The following is a 20,778-nucleotide window of genomic DNA, read 5'->3' as shown; positions in this document are numbered from 1 at the left end:
GAGTTTGGTAGTGTATGAGCGGCATATGCTATAGGCAAAATACCCGAATCCGCCTCACCAACCTCGCTGTGGCCTCTTTCATACACCTACAGTGGCATATCTTTCTGTTATAATGCAATTTAATTGAGGAAGTATAATACTCCATATCCAACCAATTTATTGCATACGAAATTACGTGTGGATACACACTAGGTGATTTTGAACAAGACACACCAAATCATCATAAAATAAATGTGAGGGGGCCCGAACAGTGGGGATACTTGTGATATTATTGAAGGCAGTGATCAGTGCACCCATCGAGTGTGGCACTGATACAACCACTGTCCATAACTTTCATTAAGGGATATCGAAACACACTAAGCAAGGATTCATTCCTTTTTTATCTTTACCTTGTCAAAACTTTACCCATGTATGTTATGTGTTTTATATATCGCCATTTTAAGATGTAATATTTAAAAGTTAATTTTTATTAAAACCACCTCTCTTTACCAGTGCGCCACACTAATGACAGCCTTCTCTTTCTCAAAAACTGAACAAAAATGTTCTCTTGGCAATTTTCACAGCTATTTTGACAAATTCACTCAAAGGGTTAATGACCAATCAGCTGCAATGTAACAGGGCGTCACTCCTGGCAGATGGGAGTGACCGTTGCGGATGTGGGCAGTGTGACCGGTGCTGAGATAGCTGCCCATCATATATAGGACCGGGTTTGTGATAGCAGGTGGATTGTGCTTATTACAAGGGGGTTCTATAAATGGAATCTAGGAATAAATATGAAGATTCCTTAACTCTACATCCCCCACCCCCATCTTCCCGTTCTGCATCAGTCGGGTGCATACTTTCCATGAATACATACCAGTCGTTTCTTTGGTCGTATCAGCGGGCGATTCTGCCCATTCATCTTGTGATAGAGACCGCAGGCGTTACACAGGTAGTGGCCGCTGACGTCCCGCCGCCACAGAGGGGTCACCGTGGCTCCACAGTTCACACACTCCCGATCCTCTGGACATAAAGGAGGATAAATTGTATATAGACAGATAGATATAGGACGAGATCACCTAGCAATGCTGCACCTTCCATATACCCAGTCTGCACAGCCCAGAGGGGTATATGGGGGTATATGAGGCATCCCCAAACATTTGTAATTCAACAGAAGTGACCACACGCCAGATATAGGGCCTCATTTAGCTTTGTTAGCTAAGCAAAAAAAGCAGGCAAATGGGCAAATCCATGCTGCACTGCAGGGGGGGGCAGATGTAACAGGTGCAGAGAGAGTTAGATTTGGGTGGGGTGTGTTCAAACTGAAATCTTAATTTGTAGTATAAGGATAGTTGTCTAACATCTGTGGGCTACATGCAAAAGCAGCAGGGGCGTAACTAACTATTTATCGCCCCCCCCCCCCCCCCCCCCGCCGCACGTTTATTCGGCGCCCCCCACCTAAACTGCCCCCCCTTCTTACCTGCGGTCTGCGTCCGACTCTCGCCTGCTCTCTGTCGGGACCTTCCTGACGTCACGGTCCCGGCCGGCTCCTGCTGCTACAATGAAAACGGACTCTTAGAAAATGGCTGCCCCCATACTGCAGACAGAAAACTGTCTGCAGTATGGGGGCAGCCATTTTCTAATTGTCAGTTTTCATTGCAGCAGGAGCCGGCCGGGACCGTGACGTCAGGAAGGTCCCGACAGAGAGCCGGGCGAGACGCAGACCGCGGGTAACTATAGCCCCGCAGCCCCCCCGGCGGCGCCCCCAATTTCTCTGCACCCCCCCGCCACCGTGGGGGCTGCGGAGCTATAGTTACGCTACTGAAAAGCAGCCAGTATTTGTTCTACACAGAAACGATATGAACGTATTTGCCTATTACTTTTAGTAGGGGTGCTGCCACTACCTCATGCCCAAGTTGGATACGAGACAACCAGCCCCTAGGCAATGGATCTGGCAGGCGTTGGGACCGGTGCATGTGCAGAAGCCACGTTGCTACTGTGCATGCACAAACCCACAGCTTCTATGGACTGCAACAGCAGCAGCCCATAGAAGCCTCCTAGGGCTGACAATCGGGCATGGAGCGGCTGCATACAGGAAACCAGCTCTCTGCTTATCACAGCCCGGACTGGCAGTCCCTGATGATGAAACAACTCACAGAGGGCCAGATTCTCTAAGCTTCAAAAGTGATAAAATTGAGAGTGATAAACAGCCAGCCAATCAGCTCCTACCTGCCATGTCACAGACTGTGTTTGAAAAATGTCAGACAGGAGCTGATTGGCTGGCTGTTTATCACTCTCCATTTTATCACTTTTGAAGCTTAGAGAATTTGGCCCAATGAGACTGCCTGTAGTATCTGTGACTAACAGAAGTCACTGCCTGTCTATTCCAGTGGTTACCAAACTTTCCTGAATCACAACTCCCCATAGTATCAGCATTTTATGGCAATTTACCTGTTGACTGGAACGGGCTATTACTGAAGTCCTGCACTGTCGTTATATATCCCATCTGGTTTACAGCTTGACTGTTGGGACTTCTTGTTTCCAGGGTGACAAGATCACTGGCCAGGGGGCTCATCCTCTCTGTCTTTAAAGTCTCCAGAAACTTGGGGCTTCCTTCACGTTCTGTTGGGCTCAGCAGGAATGGTACCGATGAGTATAAAGGGGGAGAGGCAAGCGGCGCTAAAGGGGAGGTGCCTGACGTGTAGAGAGGAAATGGCCCAGAACTTCTTCCATAGGTGACCAGACTGTGGGGAAATCCAGAACTGCTCTCTGGCCATGGAGATGGGAACGTCTGAAGAACTGAAAGACAAAGATAGTCTCCTGAGCGTAACTCAGACCTGAGTTCCTACAAAAAAAAGGCATCATTATTGTTCATACTGGAGCAGAGAGGTGGGCTTCATAGTTTTCAAGGACCTTGCAGGTCACCCATGGCCAAAGAATGGGTGGACATGGACTCTACGGAGAATCCTTGGGTTTGACTTGTTGACTGTTGACCAAGTGATACATGGTCAATACGTCCGCAGGGGGCTCAGAACTTAGAATTGCTGCAAAGTTTTCCCAACCACTGCTCAGGGGGCCTCGGTATGTCTCCCTACTGCAAACCTACCATTAGGGGGCATACAGTACAGTGTCTCAGGCGGAGAACCTACCTGGAGAATGACGGAAGCCTGTAACCGTACGACTGGCCACCGCTACCCCATACTGAGATGGGCTGCCATCGCTACCCATGTTATAGAAGAAGTCTGTCTCCTCATTGCTGCGGCCGAGGGCAGGGTCAGAGAACTGAGTGATGGGTTCCTGTCCTGACATGGTTGTGAAGTCCATAATTGAGCACCCGAGAAGAGACGCGGCACCTGTAATAGGTAAAGCACACTATATATAGATAAATGACATCACTTCTATCCCAGCACTGACCGATTAATTATATGGATTTACCCTGCACCCTTATAGGCAAGTCTTACACTGCAGCCATACATAGTGCAGTGTGTGTAATACATCAGACATATACACTGATCACCATAACCCGGTATATGCAGCAGTATTGCCAGCCATACATAGTGCAGTGTGTAATACATCAGACATATACAGGGATCACAGTAACCAGGTATATGCGGCAGTAGTGCCAGCCATACACAGTGCAGGGTGTGTAATACATCAGACATATACAGGGATCACAGTAACCCGGTATATGCGGCAGTAGTGCCAGCCATACACAGTGCAGTGCGTGTGATACATCAGACATATACAGTGATCACAGTAACCCGGTATATGCAGCAGTAGTGCCAGCCATACATAGTGCTGTGTGTGTAATACATCAGACATATACAGTGATCACAGTAACCCGGTATATATGCAGCAGTAGTGCCAGCCATACATAGTGCTGTGTGTGTAATACATCAGACATACAAAGGGATCCCAGTAACCCGGTATATGTGGCAGTAGTGCCAGCCATACACAGTGCAGTGTGCAATACATCAGACATATACAGTGATCACAGTAACCTGGTATATGCGGCAGTAGTGCCAGCCATACACAGTGCAGTGTGTGTAATACATCAGACATATACAGCGATCACAGTAACCCGGTATATGTGGCAGTAGTGCCAGCCGTACATAGTGCAGTGTGTCTAATACATCAGACATATACAGTGATCACAGTAACCCGGTATATGCGGCAGTAGTACCAGCCATACATAGTGCAGTGTGTAATACATCAGACATATACAGTGATCACAGTAACCCGGTATATGCAGCAGTAGTGCCAGCCATACATAGTGCAGTGTGTGTAATACATCAGATATATACAGAGATCACAGTAACCCGGTATATGCGGCAGTAGTGCCAGCCATACATAGTACAGTGTGTGTAATACATCAGACATATACAGTGATCACAGTAACCCGGTATATGCGGCAGTAGTGCCAGCCATAAACATAGTGCACTGTGTGTAATACATCAGACATATACAGAGCTCACAGTAACCCGGTATATGCGGCAGTAGTGCCAGCCATACATAGTGCATTGTGTGTAATACATCAGACATATACAGTGATCACAGTAACCCGGTATGTGCGGCAAAAGTGCCAGCCATACATAGTGCAGTGTGTGTAATACATCAGATATATACAGTGATCACAGTAACCCGGTATATGCAGCAGTAGTGCCAGCCATACATAGTGCAGTGTGTGTAATACATCAGACATATACAGTGATCACAGTAACCCGGTATATGCGGCAGTAGTGCCAGCCATAAACATAGTGCACTGTGTGTAATACATCAGACATATACAGTGATCAGAGTAACCCGGTATATATGCGGCAGTAGTGCCAGCCATACATAGTGCAGTGTGTGTGTAATACATCAGACATATACAGCGATCACAGTAACCCGGTATATGCAGCAGTAGTGCCGGCCACACATAGTGCAGTGTGTGTAATACATCAGACATATACAGAGATCACAGTAACCCGGTATATATGCGGCAGTAGTGCCAGCCATACATAGTGCAGTGTGTGTAATACATCAGACATATACAGTGATCACAGTAACCCGGTATATGGGGCAGTAGTGCCAGCCATACATAGTGCAGTGTGTGTAATACATCAGACATATACAGTGGTCACAGTAACCCGGTATATGCAGCAGTAGTGCCAGCCATACATAGTGCCGTTTGTGTAATACATCAGACATATACACTGATCACAGTAACCCGGTATATGCGGCAGTAGTGCCAGCCATACATAGTGCAGTGTGTGTAATACATCAGACATATACAGTGATCACAGTAACCCGGTATATGCGGCAGTAGTGCCAGCCATACATAGTGCAGTGTGTAATACATCAGACATATACAGTGATCACAGTAACCCGGTATATGCGGCAGTAGTGCCAGCCATACATAGTGCCGTTTGTGTAATACATCAGACATATACACTGATCACAGTAACCCGGTATATGCGGCAGTAGTGCCAGCCATACATAGTGCAGTGTGTGTAATACATCAGACATATACAGCGATCACAGTAACCCGGGATATGCGGCAGTAGTGCCAGCCATACACAGTGCAGTGTGTGTAATACATCAGACATATACAGTGATCACAGTAACCCGGTATATGCGGCAGTAGTGCCAGCCATACATAGTGCAGTGTGTAATACATCAGACATATACAGTGATCACAGTAACCCGGTATGTGCAGCAGTAGTGCCAGCCATACATAGTGCAGTGTGTAATACATCAGACATATACACTGATCACAGTAACCCGGTATATGCGGCAGTAGTGCCAGCCATACATAGTGCCGTTTGTGTAATACATCAGACATATACACTGATCACAGTAATCCGGTATATGCGGCAGTAGTGCCAGCCATACATAGTGCAGTGTGTGTAATACATCAGACATATACAGCGATCACAGTAACCCGGGATATGCGGCAGTAGTGCCAGCCATACACAGTGCAGTGTGTGTAATACATCAGACATATACAGTGATCACAGTAACCCGGTATATGCGGCAGTAGTGCCAGCCATACATAGTGCAGTGTGTAATACATCAGACATATACAGTGATCACAGTAACCCGGTATGTGCAGCAGTAGTGCCAGCCATACATAGTGCAGTGTGTAATACATCAGACATATACAGTGATCACAGTAACCCGGTACATGTGGCAGTAGTGCCCGCCATACATAGTGCAGTGTGTGTGATACATCAGACATATACAGTGATCAAAGTAACCCGGTATATGCGGCAGTAGTGCCAGCCATACATAGTGCAGTGTATGTAATACATCAGTCATATACAGAGATAACAGTAACCCGGTATATGCGGCAGTAGTGCCAGCCATACATAGTGCAGTGTGTGTAATACATCAGTCATATACAGAGATAACAGTAACCCGGTATATGCGGCAGTAGTGCCAGCCATACATAGTGCCGTTTGTGTAATACATCAGACATATACAGTGATCACAGTAATCCGGTATATGCGGCAGTAGTGCCAGCCATACATAGTGCAGTGTGTGTAATACATCAGACATATACAGTGATCACAGTAACCCGGTATATGCGGCAGTAGTGCCAGCCATACATAGTGCAGTGTGTGTAATACATCAGACATATACAGAGATCACAGTAACCCGGTATATGCAGCAGTAGTGCCAGCCATACATAGTGCAGTGTGTAATACATCAGACATATACAGTGATCACAGTAACCCGGTATATGCGGCAGTAGTGCCAGCCATACACAGTGCAGTGCGAGTAATTCATCAGACATATACAGCGATCACAGTAACCCGGTATATGCAGCAGTAGTGCCAGCCATACACAGTGCAGTGCGAGTAATTCATCAGACATATACAGCGATCACAGTAACCCGGTATATGCGGCAGTAGTGCCAGCCATACATAGTGCAGTGTGTAAAACATCAGACATATACAGCGATCACAGTAACCCGGTATATGCGGCAGTAGTGCCAGCCATACATAGTGCAGTGTGTGTAATTCATCAGACATATACAGCGATCACAGTAACCCAGTATATGCGGCAGTAGTGCCAGCCATACATAGTGCAGTGTGTAATACATCAGACATATACAGTGGTCACAGTAACCCGGTATATGCGGCAGTAGTGCCAGCCATACACAGTGCAGTGTGTGTAATACATCAGACATATACAGTGATCACAGTAACCCGGTATATGCGGCAGTAGTGCCAGTCATACATAGTGCAGTGTATGTAATACATCAGACATACAGTGATCACAGTAACCCAGTATATGCAGCAGTAGTGCCAGCCATACATAGCGCAGTGTGTGTAATACATCAGACATATACAGTGATCACAGTAACCCGCTATATGCGGCAGTAGTGCCAGCCATACACAGTGCAGTGCGAGTAATACATCAGACATATACACTGGTCACAGTAACCCGGTATATGCAGCAGTAGTGCCAGCCATACATAGTGCAGTGTGTTTAATACATCAGACATATACAGTGATCACAGTAACCCGGTATATGCGGCAGTAGTGCCAGCCATACATAGTGTAGTGTCTGTAATACATCAGATATATACAGAGATCACAGTAACCAGGTATATGCGGCAGTAGTGCCAGCCATACATAGCGCAGTGTGTGTAATACATCATATATATACAGTGATCACAGTAACCCGGTATATGCGGCAGTAGTGCCAGCCATACACAGTGCAGTGCGAGTAATTCATCAGACATATACAGCGATCACAGTAACCCGGTATTTGCGGCAGTAGTGCCAGCCATACATAGTGCCGTTTGTGTAATACATCAGACATATACAGTGATCACAGTAATCCGGTATATGCGGCAGTAGTGCCAGCCATACATAGTGCAGTGTGTGTAATACATCAGACATATACAGTGATCACAGTAACCCGGTATATGCGGCAGTAGTGCCAGCCATACATAGTGCAGTGTGTGTAATACATCAGACATATACAGAGATCACAGTAACCCGGTATATGCAGCAGTAGTGCCAGCCATACATAGTGCGGTGTGTGTAATACATCAGACATATACAGCGATCACAGTAACCCGGGATATGCGGCAGTAGTGCCAGCCATACATAGCGCAGTGTGTGTAATACATCATATATATATACAGTGATCACAGTAACCCGGTATATGCGGCAGTAGTGCCAGCCATACATAGCGCAGTGTGTAATACATCAGACATATACAGTGATCACAGTAACCCGGTATATGCGGCAGTAGTGTCAGCCATACATAGTGCAGTGTGTAATACATCAGACATATACAGCGATCACAGTAACCCGGGATATGCGGCAGTAGTGCCAGCCATACATAGCGCAGTGTGTGTAATACATCATATATATATACAGTGATCACAGTAACCCGGTATATGCGGCAGTAGTGCCAGCCATACATAGCGCAGTGTGTGTAATACATCAGACATACAAAGGGATCCCAGTAACCCGGTATATGTGGCAGTAGTGCCAGCCATACACAGTGCAGTGTGCAATACATCAGACATATACAGTGATCACAGTAACCTGGTATATGCGGCAGTAGTGCCAGCCATACACAGTGCAGTGTGTGTAATACATCAGACATATACAGCGATCACAGTAACCCGGTATATGTGGCAGTAGTGCCAGCCGTACATAGTGCAGTGTGTCTAATACATCAGACATATACAGTGATCACAGTAACCCGGTATATGCGGCAGTAGTACCAGCCATACATAGTGCAGTGTGTAATACATCAGACATATACAGTGATCACAGTAACCCGGTATATGCAGCAGTAGTGCCAGCCATACATAGTGCAGTGTGTGTAATACATCAGATATATACAGAGATCACAGTAACCCGGTATATGCGGCAGTAGTGCCAGCCATACATAGTACAGTGTGTGTAATACATCAGACATATACAGTGATCACAGTAACCCGGTATATGCGGCAGTAGTGCCAGCCATAAACATAGTGCACTGTGTGTAATACATCAGACATATACAGAGCTCACAGTAACCCGGTATATGCGGCAGTAGTGCCAGCCATACATAGTGCAGTGTGTGTAATACATCAGACATATACAGTGATCACAGTAACCCGGTATGTGCGGCAAAAGTGCCAGCCATACATAGTGCAGTGTGTGTAATACATCAGATATATACAGTGATCACAGTAACCCGGTATATGCAGCAGTAGTGCCAGCCATACATAGTGCAGTGTGTGTAATACATCAGACATATACAGTGATCACAGTAACCCGGTATATGCGGCAGTAGTGCCAGCCATAAACATAGTGCACTGTGTGTAATACATCAGACATATACAGTGATCAGAGTAACCCGGTATATATGCGGCAGTAGTGCCAGCCATACATAGTGCAGTGTGTGTGTAATACATCAGACATATACAGCGATCACAGTAACCCGGTATATGCAGCAGTAGTGCCGGCCACACATAGCGCAGTGTGTAATACATCAGACATATACAGAGATCACAGTAACCCGGTATATATGCGGCAGTAGTGCCAGCCATACATAGTGCAGTGTGTGTAATACATCAGACATATACAGTGATCACAGTAACCCGGTATATGGGGCAGTAGTGCCAGCCATACATAGTGCAGTGTGTGTAATACATCAGACATATACAGTGGTCACAGTAACCCGGTATATGGGGCAGTAGTGCCAGCCATACATAGTGCCGTTTGTGTAATACATCAGACATATACACTGATCACAGTAACCCGGTATATGCGGCAGTAGTGCCAGCCATACATAGTGCAGTGTGTGTAATACATCAGACATATACAGCGATCACAGTAACCCGGGATATGCGGCAGTAGTGCCAGCCATACACAGTGCAGTGTGTGTAATACATCAGACATATACAGTGATCACAGTAACCCGGTATATGCGGCAGTAGTGCCAGCCATACATAGTGCAGTGTGTAATACATCAGACATATACAGTGATCACAGTAACCCGGTATGTGCAGCAGTAGTGCCAGCCATACATAGTGCAGTGTGTAATACATCAGACATATACAGTGATCACAGTAACCCGGTACATGTGGCAGTAGTGCCCGCCATACATAGTGCAGTGTGTGTGATACATCAGACATATACAGTGATCAAAGTAACCCGGTATATGCGGCAGTAGTGCCAGCCATACATAGTGCAGTGTATGTAATACATCAGTCATATACAGAGATAACAGTAACCCGGTATATGCGGCAGTAGTGCCAGCCATACATAGTGCAGTGTGTGTAATACATCAGTCATATACAGAGATAACAGTAACCCGGTATATGCGGCAGTAGTGCCAGCCATACATAGTGCCGTTTGTGTAATACATCAGACATATACAGTGATCACAGTAATCCGGTATATGCGGCAGTAGTGCCAGCCATACATAGTGCAGTGTGTGTAATACATCAGACATATACAGTGATCACAGTAACCCGGTATATGCGGCAGTAGTGCCAGCCATACATAGTGCAGTGTGTGTAATACATCAGACATATACAGAGATCACAGTAACCCGGTATATGCAGCAGTAGTGCCAGCCATACATAGTGCAGTGTGTAATACATCAGACATATACAGTGATCACAGTAACCCGGTATATGCGGCAGTAGTGCCAGCCATACACAGTGCAGTGCGAGTAATTCATCAGACATATACAGCGATCACAGTAACCCGGTATATGCAGCAGTAGTGCCAGCCATACACAGTGCAGTGCGAGTAATTCATCAGACATATACAGCGATCACAGTAACCCGGTATATGCGGCAGTAGTGCCAGCCATACATAGTGCAGTGTGTAAAACATCAGACATATACAGCGATCACAGTAACCCGGTATATGCGGCAGTAGTGCCAGCCATACATAGTGCAGTGTGTGTAATTCATCAGACATATACAGCGATCACAGTAACCCAGTATATGCGGCAGTAGTGCCAGCCATACATAGTGCAGTGTGTAATACATCAGACATATACAGTGGTCACAGTAACCCGGTATATGCGGCAGTAGTGCCAGCCATACACAGTGCAGTGTGTGTAATACATCAGACATATACAGTGATCACAGTAACCCGGTATATGCGGCAGTAGTGCCAGTCATACATAGTGCAGTGTATGTAATACATCAGACATACAGTGATCACAGTAACCCAGTATATGCAGCAGTAGTGCCAGCCATACATAGCGCAGTGTGTGTAATACATCAGACATATACAGTGATCACAGTAACCCGCTATATGCGGCAGTAGTGCCAGCCATACACAGTGCAGTGCGAGTAATACATCAGACATATACACTGGTCACAGTAACCCGGTATATGCAGCAGTAGTGCCAGCCATACATAGTGCAGTGTGTTTAATACATCAGACATATACAGTGATCACAGTAACCCGGTATATGCGGCAGTAGTGCCAGCCATACATAGTGTAGTGTCTGTAATACATCAGATATATACAGAGATCACAGTAACCAGGTATATGCGGCAGTAGTGCCAGCCATACATAGCGCAGTGTGTGTAATACATCATATATATACAGTGATCACAGTAACCCGGTATATGCGGCAGTAGTGCCAGCCATACACAGTGCAGTGCGAGTAATTCATCAGACATATACAGCGATCACAGTAACCCGGTATTTGCGGCAGTAGTGCCAGCCATACATAGTGCCGTTTGTGTAATACATCAGACATATACAGTGATCACAGTAATCCGGTATATGCGGCAGTAGTGCCAGCCATACATAGTGCAGTGTGTGTAATACATCCGACATATACAGTGATCACAGTAACCCGGTATATGCGGCAGTAGTGCCAGCCATACATAGTGCAGTGTGTGTAATACATCAGACATATACAGAGATCACAGTAACCCGGTATATGCAGCAGTAGTGCCAGCCATACATAGTGCGGTGTGTGTAATACATCAGACATATACAGCGATCACAGTAACCCGGGATATGCGGCAGTAGTGCCAGCCATACATAGCGCAGTGTGTGTAATACATCATATATATATACAGTGATCACAGTAACCCGGTATATGCGGCAGTAGTGCCAGCCATACATAGCGCAGTGTGTAATACATCAGACATATACAGTGATCACAGTAACCCGGTATATGCGGCAGTAGTGTCAGCCATACATAGTGCAGTGTGTAATACATCAGACATATACAGCGATCACAGTAACCCGGGATATGCGGCAGTAGTGCCAGCCATACATAGCGCAGTGTGTGTAATACATCATATATATATACAGTGATCACAGTAACCCGGTATATGCGGCAGTAGTGCCAGCCATACATAGCGCAGTGTGTAATACATCAGACATATACAGTGATCACAGTAACCCGGTATATGCGGCAGTAGTGCCAGCCATACATAGTGCAGTGTGTGTAATACATCAGACATATACAGTGATCACAGTAACCCGGTATATGCAGCAGTAGTGCCAGCCATACACAGTGCAGTGCGAGTAATTCATCAGACATATACAGCGATCACAGTAACCCGGTATATGAGGCAGTAGTGCCTGTCATACATAGTGCAGTGTGTGTAATACATCATATATATATACAGTGATCACAGTAACCCGGTATATGCAGCAGTAGTTCCAGCCATACACAGTGCAGTGCGAGCAATTCATCAGACATATACAGCGATCACAGTAACCCGGTATATGCGGCAGTAGTGCCAGCCATACATAGTGCAGTGTGTAAAACATCAGACATATACAGAGATCACAGTAACCCGGTATATGTGGCAGTAGTGCCAGCCATATATAGTGCAGTGTGTGTAATACATCAGACATATACAGCGATCACAGTAACCCGGTATATGCAGCAGTAGTGCCAGCCATACACAGTGCAGTGCGAGTAATTCATCAGACATATACAGCGATCACAGTAACCCAGTATATGCGGCAGTAGTGCCAGCCATACATAGTGCAGTGTGTAATACATCAGACATATACAGTGGTCACAGTAACCCGGTATATGTGGCAGTAGTGCCAGCCATACACAGTGCAGTGTGTGTAATACATCAGACATATACAGTGATCACAGTAACACGGTATATGCGGCAGTAGTGCCAGTCATACATAGTGCAGTGTATGTAATACATCAGACATACAGTGATCACAGTAACCCAGTATATGCAGCAGTAGTGCCAGCCATACATAGCGCAGTGTGTGTAATACATCAGACATATACAGTGATCACAGTAACCCGCTATATGCGGCAGTAGTGCCAGCCATACATAGTGCAGTGTGTAATACATCAGACATATACAGTGATCACAGTAACCCGGTATATGCGGCAGTAGTGCCAGCCATACACAGTGCAGTGCGAGTAATACATCAGACATATACACTGGTCACAGTAACCCGGTATATGCGGCAGTAGTGCCAGCCATACATAGTGCAGTGTGTAATACATCAGACATATACAGCGATCACAGTAACCCGGGATATGCGGCAGTAGTGCCAGCCATACATAGCGCAGTGTGTGTAATACATATATATATACAGTGATCACAGTAACCCGGTATATGCGGCAGTAGTGTCAGCCATACACAGTGCAGTGCGAGTAATTCATCAGACATACAGCGATCACAGTAACCCGGTATTTGCGGCAGTAGTGCCATCCATACATAGTGCAGTGTGTAATACATCGGACATATACAGAGATCACAGTAACCCGGTATATGCGGCAGTGGTGCCAGCCATACATAGTGCAGTGTGTGTAATACATCAGACATATACAGTGATCACAGTAACCCGGTATATGCGGCAGTAGTGCCAGCCATACACAGTGCAGTGTGCAATACATCAGACATATACAGTGATCACAGTAACCCGGTATATGCAGCAGTAGTGCCAGCCATACATAGTGCAGTGTGCAATACATCAGACATATACAGTGATCACAGTAACCCGGTATATGCAGCAGTAGTGCCAGCCATACATAGTGCAGTGTATGTAATACATCAGACATATACAGTGGTCACAGTAACCCGGTATATGCAGCAGTAGTGCCAGCCATACACAGTGCAGTGTGTGTAATACATCAGACATATACAGTGATCACAGTAACCCGGTATATGCGGCAGTAGTGCCAGTCATACATAGTGCAGTGTGTGTAATACATCAGACATACAGTGATCACAGTAACCCGGTATATGCAGCAGTAGTGCCAGCCATACATAGCGCAGTGTGTGTAATACATCAGACATATACAGTGATCACAGTAACCCGGTGTATGCGGCAGTAGTGCCAGCTATACATAGTGCAGTGTGTGTAATACATCAGAGATATACAGTGATCACAGTAACCAGGTACATGCAGCAGTAGTGTCAGCCATACATAGTGCAGTGTGTGTGATACATCAGACATATACAGTGATCACAGTAACCCGGTATATGCGGCAGTAGTGCCAGCCATACATAGCGCAGTGTGTGTAATACATCATATATATACAGTGATCACAGTAACCCGGTATATGCGGCAGTAGTGTCAGCCATACACAGTGCAGTGCGAGTAATTCATCAGACATATACAGCGATCACAGTAACCCGGTATATGCAGCAGTAGTGCCAGCCATACACAGTGCAGTGCGAGTAATTCATCAGACATATACAGCGATCACAGTAACCCGGTATATGCAGCAGTAGTGCCAGCCATACATAGTGCAGTGTGTGTAATACATCAGATATATACAGAGATCACAGTAACCAGGTATATGCGGCAGTAGTGCCAGCCATACATAGCGCAGTGTTTGTAATACATCAGACATATACAGTGATCACAGTAACCCGTTATATGCAGCAGTAGTGCCAGCCATACATAGTGCAGTGTATGTAATACATCAGACATATACAGTGGTCACAGTAACCCGGTATATCGGCGATGTCATATGTCCGCCCCCTACACGTGCGTCACGGCCACATTACCATACGTACGCCCAGCGTTTGCATGGGAACGCCAATGAAACGCGGGGCGTACGCATATGGTAATGAGCCCAAATAGCCCTTCACGCCCCTCTCCACCCCCTGTTCGGAGTGTTCACATTTCATGCGGGATTTGGGCGTACGCCCCGCTCGCACATGCGCAGAGACGCCTCTGCACATGCGCAGACACAAAACATCGGCGGGCCGAACGCACGCGGACATTACCGCACCAACCAGAATAAGGGCCATAGTGCAGTGTGTGTAATACATCAGTCATATACAGAGATAACAGTAACCCGGTATATGTGGCAGTAGTGCCAGCCATACACAGTGCAGTGTGCAATACATCAGACATATACAGATGGGGCCGGGCTCATCTTTGCAGGGGATGGCGATGGCGACGCCATTCGCCATTCCCTGCTCCCGCGCCATCTGTGTGTCGGAAGGGGACGCGCGCGCACGAGGTGCGCGCGCGTCCCCTTCCGACGGTGCTGCCGTCCCCTTCCGACGGTCGCCCGGTGCCCACACCGGGCGCCCGCACCCCCCCACAGCCTCCTCGGGTCCCCCCAGCCCCCCTCGAGCGGGAGGCGGACAGTATTGCGTCCGCCTCGCCCGCCGGCCGCCCGGATACTGAGACGCACGTGCGTGGGGGACGCACGCGCGTCTCAGTCAGATGGCGCGCCGTGTTGCTGGCGGATTCGCCAGCAAGCATAAGGCCTGCCCTATCTGTACAGTGATCACAGTAACCTGGTATACATAGTGCAGTGTGTGTAATACATCAGACATATACAGTGATCACAGTAACCCGGTATATGCAGCAGTAGTGCCAGCCATATATAGTGCAGTGTGTGTAATACATCAGACATATACAGTGATCACAGTAACCCGGTATATGCGGCAGTAGTGCCAGCCATACATAGTGCAGTGTGTAATACATCAGACATATACAGTGATCACAGTAACCCGGTATATGTGGCAGTAGTGCCAGCCATACATAGTGCAGTGTGTGTAATACATCAGACCTATACAGTGATCACAGTAACCCGGTATATGCGGCAGTAGTGCCAGCCATACATAGTGCAGTGTGTGTAATACATCAGACCTATACAGTGATCACAGTAACCCGGTATATGCAGCAGTAGTACCATCCATACATAGTGCAGTGTGTAATAGATCAGACATATACACTGATCACAGTAACCTGGTATATGCGGCAGTAGTGCCAGCCATACATAGTGCAGTGTGTGTAATACATCAGACATATACAGAGATCACAGTAACCCGGTATATGCAGCAGTAGTGCCAGCCATATATAGTGCAGTGTGTGTAATACATCAGACATATACAGTGATCACAGTAACCCGGTATATGCGGCAGTAGTGCCAGCCATACATAGTGCAGTGTGTAATACATCAGACATATACAGTGATCACAGTAACCCGGTATATGCGGCAGTAGTGCCAGCCATACATAGTGCAGTGTGTAATACATCAGACATATACAGTGATCACAGTAACCCGGTATATGCGGCAGTAGTGCCAGTCATACATAGTGCAGTGTGTGTAATACATCAGATATACAGTGATCACAGTAACCCGGTATATGCAGCAGTAGTGCCAGCCATACATAGTGCAGTGTGTAATACATCAGACATATACAGTGATCACAGTAACCCGGTATATGCGGCAGTAGTGCCAGCCATACATAGTGCAGTGTGTGTAATACATCAGAGATATACAGTGATCACAGTAACCAGGTACATGCAGCAGTAGTGTCAGCCATACATAGTGCAGTGTGTGTGATACATCAGACATATACAGTGATCACAGTAACCCGGTATATGCGGCAGTAGTGCCAGCCATACATAGCGCAGTGTGTGTAATACATCATATATATACAGTGATCACAGTAACCCGGTATATGCAGCAGTAGTGCCAGCCATACATAGTGCCGTTTGTGTAATACATCCGACATATACAGTGATCACAGTAGCCCGGTATATGCGGCAGTAGTGCCAGCCGTACATAGTGCAGTGTGTCTAATACATCAGACATATACAGTGATCACAGTAACCCCGTATATGCGACAGTAGTGCCAGCCATACATAGTGCAGTGTATGTAATACATCAGACATATACAGTGATCACAGTAGCCCGCCCGGTATATGCGGCAGTAGTGCCAGCCATACATAGTGCAGTGTGTGTAATACATCAGACATATACAGTGATCACAGTAACCCGGTATATGCGGCAGTAGTGCCAGCCATACATAGTGCAGTGTGTGTAATACATCAGACATATACAGTGATCACAGTAACCCGGTATATGCGGCAGTAGTGCCAGCCATACATAGTGCAGTGTGTGTAATACATCAGACATATACAGTGATCACAGTAACCCGGTATATATGCAGCAGTAGTGCCTGTCATACATAGTGCAGTGTGTGTAATACATCAGACATATACAGTGATCACAGTAACCCGGTATATGCAGCAGGAGTGCCAGCCATACATAGTGCAGTGTATGTAATACATCAGACATATACAGTGATCACAGTAACCCGGTATATGCGGCAGTAGTGCCAGCCATACATAGTGCAGTGTGTGTAATACATCAGACATATACAGTGATCACAGTAACCCGGTATATGCGGCAGTAGTGCCAGCCATACATAGTGCAGTGTGTGTAATACATCAGACATATACAGTGATCACAGTAACCCGGTATATGCGGCAGTAGTGCCAGCCATACATAGTGCAGTGTGTGTAATACATCAGACATATACAGTGATCACAGTAACCCGGTATATATGCGGCAGTAGTGCCTGTCATACATAGTGCAGTGTGTGTAATACATCAGACATATACAGTGATCACAGTAACCCGGTATATGCAGCAGGAGTGCCAGCCATACATAGTGCAGTGTGTGTAATAGATCAGACATATACAGTGGTCACAGTAACCCAGTATATGCGGCAGTAGTACCAGCCATACATAGTGCAGTGTGTGTAATACATCAGACATATTCAGTGATCACAGTAACCCGGTATATGGGGCAGTAGTGCCAGCCATACATAGTGCAGTGTGTGTAATACATCAGACATATACAGTGATCACAGTAACCCGGTATATGCGGCAGTAGTGCCAGCCATACATAGTGCAGTGTGTAATACATCAGACATATACAGTGATCACAGTAACCCGGTATATGGGGCAGTAGTGCCAGCCATACATAGTGCAGTGTGTGTAATACATCAGACATATACAGTGATCACAGTAACCCGGTATATGCGGCAGTAGTGCCAGCCATACATAGTGCAGTGTGTGTAATACATCAGATATACAGTGATCACAGTGACCCGGTATATGCGGCAGTAGTGCCAGCCATACATAGTGCAGTGTGTAATACAGTATTATTATACATAAGTATTTTTTACTTACTCAGTATTAACCCCTCCCTCATGCACCTGAGTGGTATTACTGAGCTAATTGAGCATCTACCACTATCTGTATATATATCTCTATATCTCCCTCTTTCTCTTTCTCTCTCTCTCTCAATGCCAACATGGATAGTGGGGGTATGAGCGTACTAACTATAGTGGGCGCCCAACTAACATATACGTACCATATATATATTACAATTATAATAATAATATACGGTACTTGTGTATTATCTGGGTGCCCGATGTTGAAATTGTATGCCACTACCGAAAGTATGCGATGCGACACGATTTGACGCGATTTCCCTCGAAATCCCCTTGAAGACAAAATGGCGTCGCATTGTATGCTATTGTATGGTATACAGTGCGACGCGACGTGATTTTGGCTAAATGCCCCCCATTTTTATATGTACAGGCACCCAGATGCCTGTTTCATATGTGAAATGGCACCCCAGACCCCATTTTTAATTGTATACCCACCCTGGTGGCTAAATGCCCCCCCCATTGTTAACGCCACCCCACTATCAACGCCAACCCGAAGCGTGGCGAGCGGTGGCGGTATGCGTCCTCCGACCTTTTCAGACCACCACTATCCACGTTTGCGTGGAGTTGATGTTATATAGTGTGGCGAGCACAGTGAGCCACCGAGCCCAAAGCGTGGGGATGCGTATTACTTCACATGTCATTTGCGGCCGCTCGCCACGCTTCGGCCTCGGTGGCTCGCTGCGCTCGCCACACTAAATAAAATCAACTCCACGCCGACGTGGATAGTGGGGGTATGAAAAGGTCGGAGGGCGCGTACCGCCACCCCTCGCGGGCTCGCTGCGCGCGCCACGATTCGGGTTGGCGTTGATAGTGGGGTGGCATTAAAAATGGGGGGCATTTAGCCATCAGGGTGGGTATACAATAAAAAATTGGGTCTGGGGGGCCATTTCACATATGAAACAGGCATCTGGGTGCCTGTACATCGGGTACAAAAATCGGGTCAAATCGCATCGCATGCAATATGATTGTATGCGATGCGATACAACGCGATTTTAAGGTGCGATGAAAAAAATCGGGCGCACAGATAATACACAAGTACCTAATATACAATATTCGATGACTGTGAGCAGGTACAGGAGTACAGAACAGAGGTGACTGTGAGCGGGTATAGAGGGAGCAGGAGCACAGGGCAGAGGTAACTGTGAGCGGGTATAGGGGGAGCAGGAGCACAGGGCAGAGGTGACTGTGAGCAGGTACAGGGAAAGCAGGAGCACAGGGCAGAGGTGATTGTGTGCGCTTAGAGGGGGAGCAGGAGCACAGGGCAGAGGTGACTGTGAGCGGGTATAGGGGGAGCAGGAGCACAGGGCAGAGGTGACTGTGAGCAGGTACAGGGAAAGCAGGAGCACAGGGCAGAGGTGACTGTGAGCAGGTACAGGGAAAGCAGGAGCACAGGGCAGAGGTGACTGTGTGCGCTTAGAGGGGGAGAAGGAGCACAGGGCAGAGGTGACTGTGAGCGGGAACAGTGAGCAGGAGCACAGGGCAGAGGTGACTGAACCTGAATGGGTACAGGGCAAACAGGAGTACAGGGCAGAGGTGAATATGAGTGGGTACAGTGGGAGAAGGAGCACAGGGCAAAGTAAGCCTACGGGGTGCCCGGATCACTTTAGTCAGGGGGGTCCCTCTGTACATTACTCTTTAAGAGACCTTACAGGCTCAGCGCTGCCTCTAATTAAAAATCCTCCCATGATGAGCCCACTGCTGCTGCTGTCTTCCATGGGCCTGAGAAGCATGTGATGACCTCCGTCAATCAGAGCTCAGCACAAGTTTCTCAGCCTCTGACCTCTTGTGCAAAGTCTCATGGGTCAACTCCCAGTAATAAACTTGTGCAGTTACAGTAGTGTCATCTGGCTCTCGATGTTCAGCACCATTAACCCCTTGAGTGGTGGATTTTGCTGGGGCAGGACAAACCTATCAGGGCAGGTTTGTCCTGCCCCAGCAAAACCCACCACATAAAGTTGTAAGCCCCCCCCCCCCCCCTCACCTCCCCTCCGGCATTAGTACGCCGGAGCTTCCCTGCAGTGCTGCCGCTGTCCCCCTGCCTAAGCCGCCTGTCACATTCAGCAGTGACGTCGGCAGCAGGCTGGGGGATGTTTGCGGCGGCTCGGGAGGACTCGGGTGCCTGAGTGCTCCCGAGTCCCCCCGAGCCGTGCCGACGTCACTGTAAAGAGAGTGACGGCTGGTGGGCGGGTAAACGGAGCTCCGGCGTACCGATCGCCGGAGCGAAGGTGACGGGGGGGGGGCTGCGGGGGGGACTGGAAGGGTGGGCGGGGGGCTCTAGAGGTGCTGCGTCAGTGGTGCACACCTGGACACTACTTGCACAAACCTATTCTATATTAGTG

General features: G+C 47.2%; 1 protein-coding gene across 3 annotated transcripts in view; it reads right to left on the bottom strand.

The window, feature by feature from the left end:
- LOC146037211 (GATA-binding factor 1-B-like) overlaps nucleotides 1-20,778 on the bottom strand; it is a 44,502-nt gene that overhangs the window by 9,252 nt on the left and 14,472 nt on the right. For all 3 annotated transcript variants that reach the window (XM_083161203.1, XM_083161204.1, XM_083161205.1), the window contains 3 exons: nucleotides 3,129-3,332; nucleotides 2,431-2,778; nucleotides 857-1,002 (listed from right to left, as the gene is read on the bottom strand). In XM_083161203.1, coding sequence (XP_083017329.1) covers nucleotides 857-1,002; nucleotides 2,431-2,778; nucleotides 3,129-3,332 — 698 coding nt within the window. The remainder of the gene's footprint in view (nucleotides 1-856; nucleotides 1,003-2,430; nucleotides 2,779-3,128; nucleotides 3,333-20,778) is intronic.

This window comes from Crinia signifera, chromosome 9 (genome assembly GCF_055691185.1).
Source record: "Crinia signifera chromosome 9, ASM5569118v1, whole genome shotgun sequence".
NCBI classification, from domain to species: domain Eukaryota; kingdom Metazoa; phylum Chordata; class Amphibia; order Anura; family Myobatrachidae; genus Crinia; species Crinia signifera.
Note: the sequence above shows the minus strand (reverse complement) of the source record. Positions and strands in the feature narration are given on the sequence as shown.